The sequence below is a fragment of the Notamacropus eugenii genome, chromosome 5 (assembly GCF_028372415.1).
Source record: "Notamacropus eugenii isolate mMacEug1 chromosome 5, mMacEug1.pri_v2, whole genome shotgun sequence".
In the NCBI taxonomy this organism is placed as follows: Eukaryota; Metazoa; Chordata; class Mammalia; order Diprotodontia; family Macropodidae; genus Notamacropus; species Notamacropus eugenii.
Genome location: NC_092876.1, coordinates 380,545,476 through 380,567,933, shown reverse-complemented (window position 1 = coordinate 380,567,933; position 22,458 = coordinate 380,545,476). Strand labels below are relative to the sequence as shown.

The following is a 22,458-nucleotide window of genomic DNA, read 5'->3' as shown; positions in this document are numbered from 1 at the left end:
GGTGTCTAAATAAATGCTTTTCCTCTGCCTTCTATACAGAGAGTCTTTTTTACTTTGAGACTGAGAACTACACTAATATATTCATAGTTACCACCAGTGCTATGAATATTGCCTTGGTGATACAATGTCTCTTCCCCCACTCCCCTGCCCCAGTTTCAGAGCTGCTACTAGTTATTTTGGTCCACAGGGCAAGCATCTCAGAAACGACCTTCTAATCTAGGTTCTGATTAATGATCCTGTGAAATGGACAGATTATTTGAAGTTGTACTGCATATTTCCAATATTTTTACATAATTATAACTTTATCTACTGCAAATCTGAATACACATGACCATTTCATAAGATTCATCATTTGTAAAATTGATAATAGCTGATGTGAAAACAACGGAAGTAATTAAGACAAATCTATATGATTAGAAGAAAAAAATTAGAACAGTGGCTCACACATAGGTGTCATTAACAGTTCCTGCCATCTGGTTGCTTCTTATTTTAAACATTTTTTTCCTTGTTAAAATGTACCTAACTTTTAGGGCCCTGGGGCAAAACTATGGTAATTAGTCCACTTGGTTAAATTGCCATCTCCAAGCAGCCTCTATAAATACAGATGTATTAAGAGATACATCTGGTTGTTAACTTTTCTGAGTCTTAGTTTCCTCATTGAGAAAGCGCGAAAATAATACTTGTTCTATTTCAGAGAGTTTTTGTGAGAATAAAAAGAAGTCATGTTTGCCAAGTGCTTTGTAAACTATACATTTATATATTAAATCATGAGCCTAGATAGCAAGTCTCAAATAATTTAGCAGTGAATTCATTCATAAGACAGTTATTAAACCTCATATATATCAGACTGGCTAATATGACAGAAAAGGAAAATGATAAATGTTGGAGAAGATGTGGGAAAACTGGGATACTAAAACATTGTTGATGAAGTTGTGAACTAACCCAACCATTCTGGAGAGGAATTTAGAACTATGCCCAAAAAAGATATACAACTGTGCATACCCTTTGACCCATACCCCTACTAGGTCTGTATCCCAAAAAGATTATAAAAAAAGGGAAAAGAACTTTCATCTGTAAAAAATATTTATAGCATCTCTTTTCATGGCGGCAAAGAATTGTAACCTGAGGGGATACTCATCAACTGAGGAATGGCTGAACAAGTTGCGTTTTATGAAGATAACAGAATATTATTGTTTTGTAAGAAATGATGAGCAGGCAGATTTCAGAAAAACCTGGAAACAACTTCCATGAACTGATGCTAAGTGAAGTGACAGAGCCAAGAGAACATTGTATACAACAACAACATTGTGCAATGATCAATTCTGATAGACTTAGCTCTTCTCAGCAAAGCAATGGTTCAAGACAATTCCAAAACACTAATGATGGGAAATGCTATCCACATCTAGAGAAAGAACTAATGGAATACGAATGCAGATCAAAGAATACTATTTTCACTTTGTGTGTGTGTGTGTGTGTGTGTGTGTGTGTGTGTGTTATGTGCACACACATTTTCCTTTTGTCCTGTTTTTTCTTTCACAGCATGACTAATGTGGAAATATGTTTTACATGATTGCATATGTATAACCTATGTCAGATTGCTTGCCATCTTGGGGTGGGGGTAGGAAAAGGAAGAAGGGATAAAATTTGGAACTCAAAATCTTTCAAAAAATGAATGTTGAAAATTGTCTTTACATATATAATTAAAAAATAAAATACTATTAAATAAAGAATTAAAAAAGACAATTATTAGAAAATAGAATATGGGGTCCTGAGGGGAATAAGATATCTGAGAGATCAGCGTTAAGTAGGATATGTGGCTTAAGCATGGTCTATGATATTAGACTGCCAAGGAAGCCAAGCTTTTAGTAATGGAATGAATAGTAGAGAACTGAGGATCCAAAGGAAGAGTAGGAATAGGAAGTAAGCTTCAATTGGATTCAGATCTTAATCAGTCTAGTCCTAAGGAGGTAAACACTAACCTTTCCACTTGGTTTTGCCTGGATTCCTGTGCTTCTGATCTTTCTTGGGTATCCAACTTCCTAATCCTGAGCCAATAAATTGACTGGTTCCTGACCTTTCTGTTTCCCCAGTAACAAGTTCCTCCTCAGGCTGAGGGAAAGCACCAAAGAAAGTGATAATGTCAAGACCTTACTGTGGTCCAGTTCTTTTCATCATATTTTACTCATGGCTGTTTTGTTTGATCTATGACTACCAGTGCCTGAACACAAATACGAAACATCTAAGTCTCTCTCTAGAATGTCTAGAATATTTAATATACTTAGGAAACCAATGCCATTTTGAATGTTTAAGCTGAAATGTTTTGAATGATATAATAGGTTTTGGAAGAGTTAATACATCTGCCTTGAAAAGGTATGGTCCAAGTCATTCTCCAACTGATAAATGGTCAAAGGATATGAACAGGCAATTTTCAGAGGAAGAAATTAAAGATATCTATAATCATATGAAAAAATGCTTTAAATCACTTTTGATTAGAGAGATGCAAATCAAAACAACTCTGAGGTACCACATCACACCTATAATATTGGCAAACACGACAGAACAAGAAAATGATAAATGTTGGAGAGGATGTGGGAGAGTTGGAACACTAATTCATTGTTGGTGGAGCTGTGAGCTCATCCAACCCATTCTGGAGAGCAATTTGGAACTATGCCCACAGGGCTACAAAAATGTGCATATCCTTTGACCCAGCAACTTTGCTATTAGGACTGTACCCCCAAGAGATCATAAAAATGAGAAAGGGTCCCACATGTACAAAAATATTTATAGCAGCTCTCTTAGTAGTTGCCAAAAACTGGAAGTCAAGGGAATGCCCATCAATTGGGGAATGGCTGAATAAATTATGGTATATGAATGTAATAGAGTACTATTATGCCATAAGAAATGATGAACAAGAAGACTTCAGGGAGACCTGGAAGGACTTATATGATCTGATGCTGAGCGAAAGGAGCAGAACCAGGAGAACTTTGTGCACAGCAACGACCACAGTGTGCGAGAGTTTTTCTGGAAGACTTGGAACTTTGTAATAATGCAAGAACTTAAAAAAAAAATTCCCAATGGTTTTATAAGGCAAAATGCCTCCTACATTCAGAGAATTGGGAATTTTTTAGGTAGCACAATAGTATTCCATTATATTTGTATATCACAACTTGTTCAGCCATTCTCCAATTGATGGGCATCCCCTTGATTTCCAGTCCTTGGCTACCACAAAGAGAGCTGCTATAAATATTTTTGTATATGTGGAACCCTTTCCCATTATTATGATCTCTTTGAGATACAGTCTTAGAAGTGATATTGCTGGGTCAAAGAGTGTGCACATTTTTGGAGCTCTTTGGGCATAATTCCAAATTGCTCTCCAGAATGGTTGGATCAGCTCACAGCAACAATGAATTTATAAACAGAATTCTAAAAGGCCTACTGATTTAAAAAATACTGAAAACCTTTATTTTTATATAACTTTCATTTCTGAATATACCCCTCTCCCCTTCCCTACCTAGTGAGCTATCCTTTGTAATAGAAGGAAGGTTGCATTTTTTCACTTCTTTGGAAATCTACTAATTAAAAAACAATAAAAAACCCCAAACCAACTTGTAATAGTCTGGAACAGACTAATCCTCATTTAAAGGTTTTTTCTTACTCTTTGGCATGATAGTTTTCACTCTACTTTCTTCTCCCAAATATCACTGGCTGAGAATCTCAAAACATCTGTCTTATAGCCATTAGCTCAGAGGGTCTACAACAGTCTTCACCAACTTCTATCCAAAAGAAAACAAAACAAAACACTCAAAACCTGAACAACAATGACACATGAAAGCTAAATCCATTTCCAACCACAAAAGGGGGCCAGAAATGAAAGGATTGGGTATATTCCAGTTTTTATTAAACCTTCTGTCTAAAACTCATTAGGTTTGCTATTACTGTACTTCATTTAGTTTCTAGGCACTTGAGGCAATGTTTACTTTCCCAGAGGGCTGCTTCACACTATAGATGTGGCTCAGTTTAAAATTACCAAAAGGGGAATGAACAGGAACAAAACAGGAGCCACAGGGGACCAAAGTTACAAGTAGAGCATTTAACACAATGCCAGATACTCTGTAGTTTCTCAATAATTTTGAAGATAATAATGACAGTTTTAATAACAGTAAGAGATAATTGTCTGGTCTCTCCTCCCATAAGCTTTCAACTTTTCTTCCTCTATAAATTCAACAGTAATTCATTGATTGGTTCTTTTTTGACAAAATTAGTAAATTGAAAGAGTGTGAAAATGACAGAGACTACAATTTTGTCACAAATGGCATCATTTACCATTGAAATATAGGTTCCATTGGAAATGCCAAATGCAGGATGTGAGTGTGGCATCTGTAATAAGTAATGTGAATTATTGTGGAATTTTTAATGATTGTGAAGTTTATGTCATTCATGTGCTTAGCTGATATATTGAAAATGAAACAAATAACTAAAAAACAGCCCATAGGCTTCAAATCAGTTGGCAATATAATACTTCAGAAGGAAAGCAAAGAGGGAAAGATTATCTCTGTAACCAAATCTAATCCATTATCTGGCTTGCACATATATAGAAATATTTTTCTAAAGTAATTAGATCTTCTGCCCCAAATTCTATTTATCATCAAAACTTCAACTGTCAAGAATTAACAAAATAACAACAGTTAACATTTATATAACATATTAAGACTTAAAAATTGCTTTGCATCTATTATTACAGTGAAATACATAAGTTTAATTAGCAGTTTTCACTCTACTTCTCCCAAATATCACTAGCTGAGAGCCTCAAAATATCTACCTTACAGTCATCAGCTCGGAGGGTCTACAATAGCCCTCATCAACTTCTACCCAAAACAAAACAAAACACCCAAAGCCTGAACAACAAAGACACATATAAGCTAAATCCATTTCCAGCCACAAAAAGGGTACTGATGAATAATCTGAGATTCAGAGAATTTAAGGGACTTCCTTGTGATCACAGAACTAGAAAGCAGAATTCAAACCCAAGTCTCCCTGACTCCAAATCCAATATGCTGTTCTCTATTATTATGGTTCTCTGTGGCTTATAACCCTGAGAAAACGGAATTCTTGCTCTGTGACTAATTCATGGTGAAACAGAGTAAACTTTGGGCATTTTAATGCATCTCTGTGCCTTAGTTTAGGGACAACTAGGTGGCACACTAGATAGAGCACTGGTCCTAGAGTCATGAGGACCTGAGTTTAAATTTAACCTCAGACACTCGCTATATGACCCAGGCAAGTAATTTAATCCTATTTTCCTCATTACTTCATTTGCAAAATGAACTGGGGAAGGAAATGGCCAACCACTCCAATAACTTTGCCAAGATAACCTCAAATGGAGTCACAAAGAGTTGGACAAAACTGAAACAACTCAACAACAAAAGTGACTTACTTTCCTTATTTGTATAACATCACTAACAACAACTTTTATTGATTCCTATGTAAAAGAACATAAGCAAAACATGAGAATAGTATAAAGTGATATATAAAAAGAAGGTATGAAATACTATTATTCTTATACATATTCCTAGCTAAAAATACCATTCCTCAAAAGTTTTCATTCCTTTGACACCCTTGTCAACACTACCTTAAAACAAAGCAAAAAAAAAGTATAGGAGGAAGTACAGTGCACTAAATTTATATTATTGCCTATTTTTTATTCATTTCCAAAATGAACTAGTCCTTATTAGATTATAGTTAATTCTCATTAGAGTTATGGCATTTTGATCTAAGGATAAGTCAAGTTAACAAGAAAAGAAGAAGGAAGATAAGTAGTTATATTAGCACAAAGTGACAATAGAGGAAAATGTGTGGAAAGGGAAAGATGGGAAGCAAAATGACAGTAGATAATTTTATAGTAATTACATTCCCTGTACCTCTTGGTATCTTCTTCTATGACCTTCCACTAAACTCTTCCAAGAATGCTGTTAATGCCTCAGATATTAACTCCATATTAGCACCATCACTAGGCATATATTCAGTTCAATAGGTTTCTTACCAATATTGTAGCTCTGCTGACCACCTGGATGCCAGGAGAGCTACAGGAAGGACAACAGTTGTCCTAAGTGTTGAAACGCTAGGGATATTCATAGCTCTTGCCTATCAACAAACTCTGATATATGTGATTGTCTCGCATGATCACACAGTCCCTTCAGATAATAGTCTCTTCAGATTGTTTTTTTGTGTAGGTTTTGTATGCCTTCCCTAAGACCATAGACTTCTCTGTCAACATGATGCTGCCTTAACAAAATTCTCTTATCATCTGTCCCTTAGATAATGGCAACAAAGGATGAACACACACAAAGAAGTAGAACCAGAGTGTCTTGGCAAGCTTAAAAAGCAACCGAAGTCCCATCTTGACAAATTCTACATTAAGGATCACAGAGAAGATAAGAAGTCCTATTTTACATTAGTGCTCCCCCCAAAGCAGCTACTGCTTCATAAAGTGACCCTCAGTCTACTTTTTTTGGATATAGCTTCTTTAGTTCTTAAAGCTCAGTTAGATTGATTTTAATCTTACTTTGATCTGCCCACCAAATGTGGGGAAGAGGCAATGTGATCTAATGAATAACACAGTGGATATGGAATTAGGATTAACCTTGATTTGAATCATACCCCAGATACTTACAAGCTGAGTGACTCCTGGGCAAGTCACTTAACTTCCCTGGTCTGCATTTTCCCCATCTCTAAGATGAGGATAATAACAGCACATGCCTCCCAAGGTTGTTGTAAGGATCAAAGGAGATGACAGGTATAAAGGTGAAAATCTTAGACTGCTATATAGATAGATGGTAGCTCTTTTCAATGTGTCAAAATGGCATTCAGGTTATCGATCAGAGGTTTTTTTTTCTTTAAGAAAAAAGACATCAGGGTTGTAAGGGTCTCTTATGGGGTTCTTGGGCAACCAGGCAGGAAACCTTTCACCACCTATAACACCAACTGAAGAGACTTAATCAGCTATAAAGCTCTCTAAAGATTACAAGGTACTTAACTTTCTTCATAATCATCTAGTAAGTAAGCAGTGCAAGCATTATTACTAATCCTATTTCACATATAAAGAAACTATGTCACAGAGAAGACAACTTGCTCTAGATCGCACAGTTAGTGTCTGAGTCATAAGGTGAAATCAAGCACTCCCTCAAGCATATCATATTAGATACTTGTCTCTCTGTACACATGCATATATAGATATATACACATATATGTATAAACTCCAAGAAAATATGGGCATATATGGGTGTATATATATATATATATATACATGTATTTTATATATATACATTTATGTATGTTTTTGTATATATATACTTATACACATATATCTACATGTCTATGTCTATTTAGCTCTCCATCAATCTATTGATCTATCTCTATGAGAGAGGATGTGGTGTGCTTGAAGAAGCTGTTTTTATCTTTCGTTTTTGAAGAGGACCAGTGACATCAGAGTGTGATGCCTTTTCTTGCACGTGAATTGGATTTATGTGAGCAGAGTTGTACAGAATCATCAGCCTCACTCTCTCTTCCAGAGTCATCGAATTTCAGGGGCATGACAAAACTCAACATGCCTGGTGATGACCTGGGATGCAGAGTGTGACCTTGGTGTCTTCAGCACTGTCTAATCTCTAAGTGTTCCACAGAGCCTGCTTCAGCTGCCATTGGAACAAATTGTTCTCATCTATCTACCCATTCTTTTGTGGGAAGTTTTCACATGCTTGGGGTGGACATCCTCCTACCCCCTAATTCAACAATAGATTTGAAGCCTATTGGTTACCCTCAACTTGGCTTAGCACATCTATGGTTTTACCAGGGTGTGTTTGCTGTGCATGCTATAGCTTCTTGGAGCCACAGGTGAGATTTGGGGGAATCAGGAAGATACCAAAGGTGGATGAGCAGCCCTGAAAAGGGCTCAGCAAGTCCTCACAGCACCAGTGTTCATCCTCCTTGAATATTGCATACACCCCTCAGAGTCAGGACAGATCTTGCTTAAAGATTTTGTACATATATATGTATATAGATATACATATTTATATATGCTCATCTGGTTGTTGTCCTTCATTCTCAAAGAGGACCAAAATGACATCACTGTGATAAAGTCAAGTTTCAATGTGTCTGACTGTGGCTGATCAGACCAAGATGGGCTTGGAAGGTTCCACCACAGATCGGGCACAAATAGTCCGTGTGAACATTTGTGGATACTATAAATTTGTGCATCCTGCATTTCCTTTGAACTGTTTCAATTCTGCTTTGTTTGTAGAGCATAGCACCATTTCTGATGCGGGCACACCACGCTGAGTGGTCCTGTGCCAGCATCTCCCAAGTCACACAATCAATTCCAAAGTTCTTGAGAGTGTCCTTATATAGTTTCTTCTTACCATCATGTGATCGCCTACCCCATGGGAGTTCTCCATGGGAGTCTTTTTGGCAAGTGTTCATTTTGCATTCAAACAACATGGTCGGCCCATTGGAGTTGCGCTCTCTGAAGCATAGTTTGAATGCTTGGCAGTTTAGTCTGAGCAAGGACGTCAGCGTCTGGTACCTTATCCTGCCAGGTGATCTTCAGAATCTTCCTATCACTTCCATTTGAATATGCTTATCTATATAGATATCAAGTGTAGTGTAGTGTGTGTGCGTGCATATATATATGTGTATGTGTGTGTGTGTGTACATACATCTATCTATGTTTATCTAGGGAAAGAACATTTAAATAAATATAAATACCTGTCAGCTATACATTCATAGTTCTTTCACAAGGAAATTTCCAAGGAAAACAAAAGGGAAGCTGATTATAAATTTCTTTAAGAGCTTCTCCTAACTTTAAGTAGTCTCTCATCTAATTTTCCTTATATTTCTTTGAAATTTCACACATAAACTGACACTTATCTTCACAGATGGTTTATGCAGTTGTGTAAAACTTCATAATTACTCTTTCAGTCACATATCAAGTGGTTAGGTGCATGGTAAAGCAGTGCAAATGACACATGTCCTTTTAGGAATATTAACAAATATTTGAACTTCAGTACAGAGGTTTGAAAGCCATTACAGTAAATACTTCATAACTGCAAAAAATAATATTAAACCAAATCAGTAGAAACTCATATCTGTGTCTGCTCTAAACTTTCAGCTTTTGATGACAGTACAGAGACTAATTTGCCGTATTTGAGCATTTAAGAATGGACTGAATTCATTTAAATGACCTAGCTTTTCCTTTGGTCTATATCATGCTGAATAACAGGTTTGACTGAATTCTTCACTTTCCAGCTGATTATCTTGGTGTCATGTAGACGTTGTGTTAGACAGTACTTTCCTCTTGAACTCTGCATAAGTTGACCTTTTCCTTTAAATAAACATATTAGCTGACATGCAAGTTGTTCTGCCCAAACACAAATTTCAAAATATAGCCTAATGCCAGCCAATGACCGAGACACTGTACTTTTCTTCCTGTGTTAATAGGAGGTTTGAAATAAATATGTGCTCTGCGGTTTGCCAAAGCAGATGTTTAACTTTCAACATTCCGCAATGAAATGGCTGACAGAACCCTTACCTTTGGGAATGGTAATCTGACAGCTGAGGTCGCAGTCCTGCTGCAGCTGATAAAAAGCCACTTCCTGCAGTCGGGCACGCTCCAGCTCTGAGAGGCTTTGTATGGGAACTGACTTCAGCCGAACACTGCGCCCTGACATGCTGTTCCAAGTAAAATCACCCTGTAGATCAAGCAGAAAAATATGAAGTGTTACATGGTTCACCTACTTTAACAAACATATTCGTCTCTTTTTTATCAGGAAGAAAAACATGACAGAGTTTTTTTTTTTTAAGTTTATTTTCACTTGGAGTTAACTTTAGCCAAGTGGAATACATCTCATCTTTATTTTCAGATAGGCTTCATCTCAAAGAATTTGAATTCACTCTTCTTTTAGTGTGATAAATATTAGTATTAATTAATAAATATTAATCAAAGAAGCCAACACAATATAACCCATGATAGTATTGGAAAAGCTATGTGATACTCTCTAATACACTGAGTTTATTAAAGTTCATTAAGAAAAATTGACAATAAATGTGTGTAACTGTCCATCTGCACTTTTACAATTCAAATCTTTACATGGTAACATGAAGGAGATGGATAATTTGGCGCATGGAACAAACAGGAGGCAGTCAGGAGGCAAACTGGAAAGAGCCTAGGACGCAAAGTCAAAAAAGACTTGAGTTCAAATCCAACTCTAGATATTAATTTTGTAATCCTGGGCAAGTCAATCATTTTTTGACTTCCTCAATCTGTAAAACAGAGATAACAATAGCACCTACCTCACAAGGCTGATCTAAAGATCATGAGATAATATATAAAGCCTTTTGGAAATCTTAAAGCTTTATATAAATGCTAGCTATTATTAATGATGTAAAAGTCACTTTGATTGTGACTCTAAGACAGATCAGGGAAGTCTTCATATAGAAAATGGCATTTTAGCTGGGATTTGAAGGAAACCAGGAAATCCAGGAGGCAGATGAGAAGGGAGATTATTTCAAGCTGGGAGACAGTGACAATGCCCAGGTGCATTCAATGCAAACTGTTTGTGAAGATGGAATGATTTCCCATTAGGGTTAATGACTTTGGTAACAGTAACTTGCTGCACATTTCTGTCATCAACCACTTGATTTTAATTTAAATTTGTACATGTGTATTTGATGCTAAAGTAGTCCTTCAGTGGTAGTTGAAGCAAATATTTTTAAATGCACCTGAAAATAGATATGTTCTCACCCACACAGCATCTCTAAGTATAGAATCACAGACATGAGAGCATCTAGTCCAACCCCTCTCATTTTACAGATGAGGAAACTGAAGTTCAAAGAAATATTGCCTAAGGCCAGATGCAAATCCGGGGCTTCTCACTGCCAGTTGAATGTTCTTTCCAGTACACCAGGCTGCCACTCACTTTCATCCCAAAGAAGGAAATCTGCAATAAGAACTAATCTTCCCTTTCCTTAAGATAGCTTTCCCCACTGAAGAGGAAACCCTGTATACTGTGGATTACCAGTCATCATTCACCTGGTCAGCCTTCCCCTGAACTATAAAGAGTTCACCCAGCAATAATGAATGAGATAGCTCCAGGAACTAGGCATTCTCGGGGAGATCTGTAATCAAAGAGGGGACAGAACTACACATGTGCCTCTTTCATGGAAATGCCAAGTGTGCCTTAGAATTCCAAAGTTGTCACTATTCTTGCAGCCTTTAAGAGGAAAGGCAAAGAAGTTGATTGAAATTAGGATAGCGTGTTTAAATGGCAAAATCTTATCTACAATTGTCTCATATTAACTACCAAAAGAGGTGGTAAAAAAGTAGCTCCTCATTCTCTCCTGTTTTGTTCTATCCCTTCATTCATTCAGCTATTATCTTGAGAAAACTGAAACCACTTTCAGTAAGCTCCCTCTTCATCTCAAAACGCTTGGCTTCATTTCCTAATCTTCTTTATTCTAGTATCTCATAATGAAGTGGCCCTTCTCTGTGTCAAAGTCAGCTCCTCCAAATTAGTCCATGATCTTCTCCCCTTCCATCTTTTCCAGCAGATTCCCTCCTCAATATTTCTCTCTGCTTTCATATTTTCAACCTCTCCCTCTCTCCTAGTTCCTTCCCTACTACTTATGCTCAGTAGCCCCCCATGCTTAAACAAAAGAAAACAAACAAAATACACTTTCCTTTGCCCCTCCATCCCTTCAAATCATCATCCCCTCTTTCTCCTCTTCTCCACCAAACTCCTAGAAATTGCTGCCTATGTTCATTGCTTTCACTTTTGCTGTCTTGCTTCCAGCTTTATGACTCCAGTGAAACTGTTCTCTCGAAAGCTATCGATGATCTCCTAATGGCCAAATCTGATAGTCCTTTTAGTTCCCTCACTCCTTGACCTCTCTGCTGCATATGTCACTCTGGACTACCCTCTTTTTCTGAATATTCTCTCCTCTCCAGAATTTCACCAGTACCCTTTCCTGGTTTTGCTCCCACAGTCTGACAGTTCCTTTTCAGTCATCTTTGCCAGTTATGGTTCATATTATGCCACCAGTTATGGCTGTTCTCCCAGGGCTCTGTCCTGGGGCCTCTAGGACCTCTTCTCCTTCTCTCTCTCTCTCTCTCTCTCTCTCTCTCTCTCTCTCTCTCTCTCTCTCTCTCTCTCTCTCTCTCTCTCTCTCTCTCTGTCCCTCTGCAATAAACTTGTCAGCTCCCATGGGCTTAATTAGCATCTCTTTGCAAATGACTCATGTGCATCTATATAACCAGTCTTAATGTCTCCCCTTAGCTTCAATCACACATCACCAAAAAAACTTATTGGACATTTTAATTTGGATGAACTAAACTCAATACATCCACAATATCACTATACATCTTTTGCCCCAAATCCACCCCTCTTCCAAACTTTCCTATTTCTGTTGAAGGCACCATGATTCTTCTAGTCTTTCAGATCTATAATCTCAGCCATTTTCCCCTCAGCATTTCCCCCCCCCCCCATTCATTTTATCAGGTGGCATCTCCTAATTTCTACCTCCATAACATCTCTCCCACCACGCGGCTTCTTTCCACTCATATAGCGCTCACCTTGGTTCGAGTCCTCATCACCTCTTGCCTAGATTACAGCAACAGACTCCCAACTGGTCTCCCTGCCTTCAGTCTCTCTCAACTTCAGCTTATCCTCCACATTGCTGCCAGTGACTTTTCCATAAGTGCAGATGTGACTGCCCCCTGACTGAATAAATACCATACCCCTAGGATAAAATGTAAACCCATCTCTTTAGCTTCTAGAGCCCTACACAGCTTTGTACCCATCGCACTCTCATTTCATGGTGCAGTACTCTTCCTCCCATACTCTGCCTTTTCAAATGAGTCCGGCCTGGGATTCCCACACATGGAACTTCAGCTCCCATCTATGTCTATCTCTAGTGACAGGAAGATACCCATCCCCCCACCTCAATTCTGCGTCATAGAATCGTACTCTTTCTTTAAGACGTGTCTCAAGCAGTACTTGATACATGGAGCTTTTCCTGATCCTCTCAATGCTTAGTATCCTCTCTTCAAAAGATTTAATTTACTTTATATTAATTTTTATTTAATTACCTTGTATTAATTTAAATTTATTCTCTTAAATTTATACACACATAATATATGTACAATATAATATGTATGTGTGTATATGCATGTATGTGTATATGTGTATATAATACAGCATATGTATTATACATGCACACACCTATCACATATTTTATATATAAACCTATTATGTATATATTTTATATTAACATATAAATATATTAAATTAAAATTACGTATTAATATATAAATATATCCCTACACTTACATGTGTATATATACATATGCATATATATATGAATGTATATATATCCTTGTTGTTTTCCAGTTAGAATTATGTGAATTCCTTGTTATTAGAGACTATTTCATTCTTTGTATTTATATTTCTAATCCCAAGCAAAGTGCCTGGAAAAGAATAAGCGCTTAGTAAACGTCTACTAATCACAATTTCAGCATTAAGTTTCCTTCTAGCAGATCTAAATCCAGTGAAAAGACAATTCAAGTTCCATTATCTTCTGACACCCATTGGCTCAAAGGGAAACTTGCAATTATAAACAAGCTTAGCTACCCTGAGAAACTCACCCACATCTCAAACCAACTCTACGATCATACAATAGATAAGGTCTTAATAAATGGTTTTGTCTGACTCATTCCCTATTAAATTAAGAAGAGACATGTAACAGGCCAATTTTATTCAGTCTTTTCTATATAACCATTTATAACTTACAGTTAAATAGCATTTTATGGTTACAAAACCCTTTAGATGCATTATCTCATTTTATCTTGATAGCAAAACCATGAGTAAGTAGTGTATTATTATCCCCATTTTACAGAAGAGGTAAAGAAAAGTTAAATGACTTATAATAGATCAAAAAATTAGTAAGTGGTAATACTGTTAATCAAACCCAAGTTTTACCTCCAAGTTCAAAGTTCTTTCCCCCTTTCCTCTCTGTCACACAGAATCTGTCAAGACTCCTATAAGCTAATGTAAGAATTCATTTTCATACAGTTGGAAACTACCAATTCAAGACAATGCAAGCATTATTAAAAATCATGAATAGAATATCATACAAGGATTGGTATATGTGGATGACTACTTGTGCCTCAGATATACAAAAAAGTATAAATGGTTCATTTAGATAATGCTTTGCAGATTCAACAAAACACTATGGACTGATTCCACCTCTTGCCCTTTCCTCCTGTCCTCCCTCATCTATGATTTCATTGCCATTGGAAACTACTTGTGAGGAAATTTCATCTATCAATCAGCAATTCCTTTGCAATTTATACACTTAGTTACTAAGGCACTGCCAGCTTAAGTGACTTACAAAGCCAATGAATGTGAGAGCTAGAACCCAAGTTTTCCTGACCCTGAGGCACATTGTGCATGTACTATACCATACTGTCTCTTACAGAGTAATTATTTTTTTTAAATTCACACACTGATAATAAGCCAAAAAAAACCCCCAAAATTATGCACCAGTCTGCACCAAGAGAAATAAACTTTTTCTTAGAAATACACTTTAATTAAATTCACTACTTGGGGAGTCAATTATTCAATAATGCACCAACTAAGTAGATAATTGAATTAGGAAGGCAGGCTACCTAATTGGTTCTCGTTATTTCATGTCTGACTCTTTGTGACCCGTTTTTGGGGGATTTTCTTGACAAAAATACTGGAGGGGATTTTTATTTCCTTCTTGAGATGATTTTGCAGATGAAGAACTAAGGCAAACAGGGTTAAGTGACTTGCCCAGGGCCACATAGCTAGTAAGTGCCTGAGGCTGCATTTGAACTGAAGAAGATGAGTCTTCTTGATTCCAAGTCCAGCCCTCTAACCACTGAGCTCCCCAAGATACCTAAAAGCACAATCAATGTAGCTTTGTCTGTACCATACTAAAAGTTTCTAATGCCTCACTCCCTTGTAACTTCTTATGTAGCTACCTGACCTGGCCTTGTTACCCACCATGTCAAGTTTCTAAACTGTTTTCTAACAGTGTCTTATATCAGTCCTCATTAACATAAAGTTTAAAGACAAGATCCCTGATAACTGTGTCCCAGAATGTAACCAGGCTACTAGCAAAGAAATGATACTCAGCCTTGAACAACTATGTGAAAAATGCAGCCTCCCCAGGCAGCTGTTTTACTCTGCATTAATGAGGAGTAATTGCAAGCAGGGAAAACAAGAAGAAATACTTTAGGGATTCACAGAAGCCCAACCTCATGCAACATACCATAACTGTGGAAGGCTGGGAAACAGCTGCTACAAAGAGATCAGCCAAATCTGTAGCTATAAGAAAAGGAACTGATCTATTTGGAGCAAAAGGCATCATGTAATCATGCCATTTGTCAAAAACAATGTCTCAACTATGAGAGAAGGACTCGGGCTTCTTGTCCCACTTTCTTCCCCTGACTTGCTAACTCTACTTCTCTAGGATTCAGTTCTCTCATCTGTAAAATGAAAGGGATGAAGTAGATGACCTTTCAAGTACCTTCCAGTTTTGATATTCTATGGTTCTCTGAACACCCAAAGAGCCTTCAGACAGTTGCTGTTATCGATAATCAAAACAAGAGAGGCATCTGTGCTCAACATGAAAGGGATTTTGGTCTGAACTGACCTTTTTGGCCATGCCTGCACACATACGTTACAGTTTCTTGTCAAACACGAGTGACTTCAGAAATAAAGAACAAATATAAAACATCCAGTTTGCCACAGTAAAAAAAAAGTTTATTCAATCTACATACCCTTAGAAAGTTAGTTTGGTACAGATAGCTGGGTACTTTTAGAGCCTGTTTTTTCTACAGCCTATTCTAGGGAATTTGCCAGAGTGATATTTCAGGGAGAAGAGTGATGAAATATGAAGATGCCCTTACTACCCGAGGCTTTATTTATATACTCAGCATCCCATTCAACTGTGAGTAAATTCAGAAAGTCCTGCTTACAAAGGTTTAGTTCATAATATTTTGTCATGTTGTGCATTCAATTTTAGGTCATCTATATCTACATGTTTTTCCAGCTCAAATTTCCTTGTGAGGAAGTATTTAAGTTTGTGAGGTTATTGGAAAACATTCTGTCTTGAAGCAGAATGTCTTTCACCATAAGGGGAACATGTTTGCTTGGTCTCCATCTACCAATCCCAAACCATTTTTTCAGGGCATGGGAGTGGATGGAAACAATCAACCTTTTATCAAAGTTACTTATTTTATTATCTTTTTTCTACTCTGCAAGTTTCTACTAAAGTCCAATAGTGACCAATTTATTGTTTCCATTTTGCCTTTCATTTTCTAATGAATTTCTTTCCCCACATCAGCTGATAAAGAAAACAGGGATAAACATCAAATCTAGTAATTCACTCACTCATATGCCTATTAAATAAAATTTACATATATGTGTATATATACATATATATACATACATATATAATATCTCCTTCTAAGAAAAATATGACACAGATAAATAGGTTTTCCCCCTTGTCTATCTAACCAACATTCAATGACAAACATTTACTAGAAGCTTTATGAAGGAAAAGGGATAGTGTTTGGGGAGGCAGCAAAATTATAAATGGAAATTTCTTTGAAAATGTTCAATATTTATGAGACAGGAAAATCTGTGTCAAGTATATGCATTGTTCTGCAGGGACAGAAGGTAAAACTAAATAAAATCAAAGGGTATAAGTAGAGTACATATCCTGGGCTTGGATTCAGGAAGAGCTACATTTGAATCCTGCTGAAAATCCTTTACTATCTTGAGACCCTAGGTAAATTACTTAGAAGCAGCTGGTGACCATAGAATACTGGGCCTAGAGTCAGGAAGACGGGAGTTCAAACCCAGCCTCAGATGCTTTCTAGCTGGTCCTGCTCAAGTCATTTAATCTCTGATTGCCTGACAAAATAGATCCATTGGAGAAAAAAAATGGCAAACCACTCCATTATCTTTGCCAAGAAAACCCTAACTGAGGTCATGAGGGGCTGGACACAATTGAACCATACCACCTCTGGATCTTCTTACCTCTACTTCTTATGTCTCACTCCCTTCTAATTCCTCTATAATTTGACACATGACCAATGAGAGTTTTCTCCAAAGTCACTAATGAAGTCTTAACTGTCAAATATAATGGTGTTTTTCTCAATTCTTATACTTTCTTCTCTCCAGATTTTCATGACACTGCTCTCTTCTTGTTATCCTCCTACCTGTCTGATCATTCTTTAGTCTCCTTTGTTGGCTCTTCATCCACGTTTATACCCCACTAGCTGTGGGTGTACCCCAAGTCCTATCCTGGAGTCTTTCCTTCTATCCCTCCACACTAACACTCTTGGTGATCTTATCAACTCCCAATGGTTCAACTATTATTTCTATGCAAACAATTTCCAGATTTATACATCTAGTCCTTAGCTTTTCTGAATCGCAGTACCACATTACTAACTTACCTTTTGGGCATCTGGATGTTCTGCAGGCATTGCAAAACATGTCCAAAACTGAACACATTATCTTTCATCAAAACCCTCTCCCCTTCTAATCTTTCCCATTGATGTTGAGGCAGCTAGATATCTCAGTGGATAGAGTAGTGGGCCTTGAGTCAGGAAGACTCATCTCCCCTGAGTTCAAAGCTGACTTCAGATACTTACTAGCTATGTCACCCTGGCCATGTCACTTAACTCTGTTCACCTTGGTTTTCTCATCTGTCAAATGAGCTGGAGAAGGAAATGGCAAAGCACTCTAATATCTTTGCTAAGAAAACTCCAAATGGAGAGTCAGACATGACTAAAAGATGACTGAACAAAAAATACCTGTAATGTCATATTCCCTTATCTCTGCTTTAGTCTCCTTGACTTCCTTCAAGACTCAGCTCCAATTCTACCTTCCACAAATACACATTGGAAGAGATCAGGGGTTCTTAACCCTAGGTTTGTGAATTTGTTTCCTAAATATTTTAGCGCTAATATACCAATGTAATTGGTTTTCTTTATAATTAGGTATTTTATTTTATTCGTTTAAAAACACTATACTGAGGAGTCTATAGGTTTCACTAGTTTGCTAAAAGCTTCCATGACACAAGGAAGATTTAAGAACCTCTGGCCAAGGTGGTATTTCAATTACGTTCCAATTCTTAGATTCCTTTATTGTTTTTGATATTGATAATGCCCACTGATAAAGCCCTTGGTGGGATAAAAAAGCACTTCTATCATTATAAATATATATCTATATATTTATAACATAATATAAATACATATAAAATATATTATAAACTATATTATAATACATATAAAATATATATAAACATATAAATATATAATATAAATATATATATCTTTTATAAATAATGGAAGATAGGATCTCATCTGATAGATTTACAGAGGTTAAGTGAACTGCCTGTGGTCACATAGTTATCAAATATATATATGAGTCAGGATCCGACCCCAGATCCACAGCTTAAATTCGACATGTGATTGCCCCTTCACCTCAAGCTGGGATGTTACGAATAGAAGAACCTTCAGGAAAGTGTTTGAATTCTGAAGGCTTGTTAAATGAATATCTTGGACATGCTATGGGGCTGATGGTTAAAGAAAGTAGCTAACACATAAAAATAGGTGGGGCCAATATTCAGTTCTAATAATTTTTGAAATCTGTTTACAAAACTGGATTAAATATCAGACATTAAATTAAGAACTTGGGGTGTCAGTTTCTAATGTGCCATTGAGACTTTATGATTTTAGTGATAGGATGGCTTATTTTCTTTCTCAAAGAGAATTTAAACGACCATATCTTTTGTAACTTTTGATACACCTAATTGCCTGACAGTGCTGAATATTTGTTGAGCCAACAAAAATTGAATCATATACAGATTATCTCAAGTAATGTTGCAAAATACTGCATTAGGTTGTTTTCTGACAGGCTATGCAGAAAATTTCTCCCTTTCAAAAAAAAAAAAAATAAAGGCAGCTGACCCAGATTCTTTACTTTATGCTCATGATAAAATAGATCCTGACCAATTTATCCATCACTAAAGTCTTCAGTTTCATGAGGCACCACCAATACTGACCAACTGCTCTGCCATTGGGCCCTACAGGCATTGAAATTTGCCAAGCCAGTATATGTATCCTAAGGACCCTTGTGCCTTGCTATTCTCCTTGTAGTGGACTCCTCATAGCTATTCTTTCCCTAGACTCCTCCCATTTTTCTATCTGTATCCCTAGAACTTAGCACAGTGCTTGGCCCATAGTAAAAGTTCAATACACATTTTGATGTTCATTCATTTAAATGTATTTTTTCAAAGTCATGTTGAATATGGACCTATCATGTAATGAAAAGCAGAGTGTCAAGACTTTTAAGCATTATACACACACACACACACACACACACAATATACAATATATGGTGTGTGATTACAAATGGGTTTTGTATTTCAGATTTCCATATCTTTCTAGGTTCTAAACTTCTTCATTAGATTCAAAATTTTTGGCTAATAGAGACACAAAAGTTTGGATTAATCTAAATGTTATATAATCTTAGGGTTTGAAATTATCTTATAAATTATATAGTCTCATTTTATAGATGAAAAAACCAAGACCTAGAAAGGTAAAGCAACACTGGGATTAGAACCCAGGTCTCCTGAAAGTTCCATATTTTTTTCATATATTCCCCTCCCATCCCCTGGCTTGAGTTTGGAGGGTAGCTTTATTTTCTTTTTAAAGGAATTTGTTACTTCATATATCCCTATGAAACCTGTATATTAGAGTTCTTAACTTTAAGTCAGTGAACTGATTATATAGTCACATATAAATACATATATACATATTTGTATATATGTGGATATATATATGTATATGTGTGTATATATAGGATGTGTGTATATATGTGTATATATACATACATATATATAAAATTGTATTTCAGTGTAATTGGTTTCCATTGCGATTCTGTGTATTTCATTTTATGTGTTTAAAACCATTATTCTGAGAAGGATTCCATGGGCTTTACCAGTCTGCTAAAGGGGTCTATGGCATCAAAGAAAAAAAAAAAGTTCCTATGCCCAAAGAGCTAGGAAAATATGCATACCCTTTGACGCAGCAATATTGCTTCTAGGACTATCCCCAAGAGATCATAAAAATGGGAAAGGGTCCCACATGTACAAAAATATTTATAGCAGCACTCTTTGTGGTGGCCAAGAACTGGAAATCAAAGGGATGCCCATCAATGGGGAATGGCTGAATACGTTATGGTATATGAATATAATGGAATACTATTGTGCTATAAGAAATGATGAACAGGAAGACTTCAGAGAGGCCTGGAAAGACTTATATGATCTGATGCTGAGCAAAAGGAGCAGAACCAGAAAAGCTTTGTGCACAGCAACAACCACAGTGTGCAAGAGTTTTTTCTGGAAGTCTTGGAATTTCATTGCAATGTAAGGACTTAAAAAAAAAACTCTCAATGGTCTTTCAAGGCAAAAATGCCTTCCACATCCAGAGAAAGAACTATGGAATTCAAGTGCAGAATATAGCAGATCATTTTCTTTTGTATTACGTTTTGATTTGTTATATGATTTCTCCCATTCATTTCAATTCTTCTATACAGCATGACTATGGTGAAAATGTATTTAATAGGAATGTATATGTAGAACCTATATAAAACTGTATGTCATCTCGGGGAGGGAGGGGGAAGACAGTGGGGAGGGAAGGAAAAAGAAATTTAAGTTATATGGTAGTGATTGTGGAACACTGAAAATGAATAAAATTAATAACAAAAAAAGAGTTCCTTAAATAGATTGATAGGAGGGAAAACCAAGGACAGAGCCACTCACCAAGAAAGTAAAATTAAAACTTCAGTAACCTTTTTTAAAACAGAGACAACTGCAGGGAGAACCAAGAACAGTTCTTTCAGAACCTGAAGAAGCCATTTTAGGAGGAAGATGATGCCGTTTCTAAAAACAGTCCTTAAACTGTCTTCTTTGTAAGGATAATGGTAAGTTTTTCTGGAAGGTTATAACATATCCCACATATGACCCATGTGCACACAGACACAGAGACTCTAAAATCACTTACAAGGGAACTAAACTAGGTAGCTGAAGCATCAAACATGGGCTACCTATGATCAGCAAAACTCCTGAGTATGTCCAGAATCACAATAAAATGTAATTGGGAAATATTTAACAAAATAAAAAAAAATACCACATAACATAGATAATGTTAACTTGTCAAAATTAATTTATCAAAGTTAATATACAGCCCACAGGAATCCATTTCCGTTTAGTTTGACACCTCTGTTATTATGGAAGCATTTTCAGTAAACTCTTCATGTTTTTGATTATTCTAGGAAATATCATGGTACTTGAAAAGACATGACACAACTGACTTTGCAAAATTGAGTTAATATTCTGTTGGAGATCATTTTTTTCACCCACTGCCCAACTCCATTGCTTACACAATCCCAATACTTCTCTATCCCCATGAGTGGTAGCTTGGAAAAGACTGCCAGAAATTTCTCTAACATTATACAAGGGCAAAACATAGAACAACCCAATTCTTTAGGCAGTTTCAACTTTTTCTATCTACTAGCACAACATTTTTACATGAGTTTTTAAAGGGTTGAATGTTTATAAATTTAAATAATTATGTTCATGGAAATCTTTTAGGTTTTCTTCAGCGTTAAACAATAATTTTTAATAGCTCATACAATGAAACCATACTGATACAGACTAAGAGTACAATGATAACATAAGTAATATATAATAAATTATATATGATAATAACATATATGATAATGTCATACATATGACATATAACTGATATATAAGTAACTATTATATACATTATATAATACATAACTGTGAACAGTTATAAAGTATAATCTTTTCCAGTTTCTAGGAAGCACGCACACACACACACACACACACACACACACACACACACACAAAACCACTACGCCATTGTTTATAGTGTTTTCAACATAAGATGCCTACTTGGCTTTCATGAGAGCAATATTTTCAAGCACACAGAGTTCACACTTATCTTAGCACTTGTCAATATTGTGAACTCACCCTGTAGAAGCCAATGAACACAGACAAAAACATGATAACCCATGTTACGGTGGCTTTGCACCCAGACTAGTACTACCTCAAGATAAGAAAAAAGAAGGCACACTTCCAAAGGTGCTGTCTCCACAACTGCCAACAAAGTGATAAAAAAGGATGTGAAATTATTTTCATAATCAGACATTATCAGGAACAGTTTATAGTGCATTTCTAGCTATTACAAATGTCCTCAAATTTGGGTCACAGGCCAATGCAGTTCTTTGTTTTTCTGATTTTCCTAAAAAATGATTGAATCATTTTAAAGCATGATTATAC

At 36.3% G+C, this 22,458-nt stretch overlaps 1 protein-coding gene across 4 annotated transcripts in view; it reads right to left on the bottom strand.

The window, feature by feature from the left end:
* The window catches only part of ARHGAP6 (Rho GTPase activating protein 6), a 660,040-nt gene that overhangs the window by 105,929 nt on the left and 531,653 nt on the right, over nucleotides 1-22,458 (bottom strand). For all 4 annotated transcript variants that reach the window (XM_072614378.1, XM_072614379.1, XM_072614381.1 and 1 more), the window contains exon 2: nucleotides 9,584-9,743. In XM_072614378.1, the coding sequence (XP_072470479.1) occupies nucleotides 9,584-9,743 (160 nt within the window). The remainder of the gene's footprint in view (nucleotides 1-9,583; nucleotides 9,744-22,458) is intronic.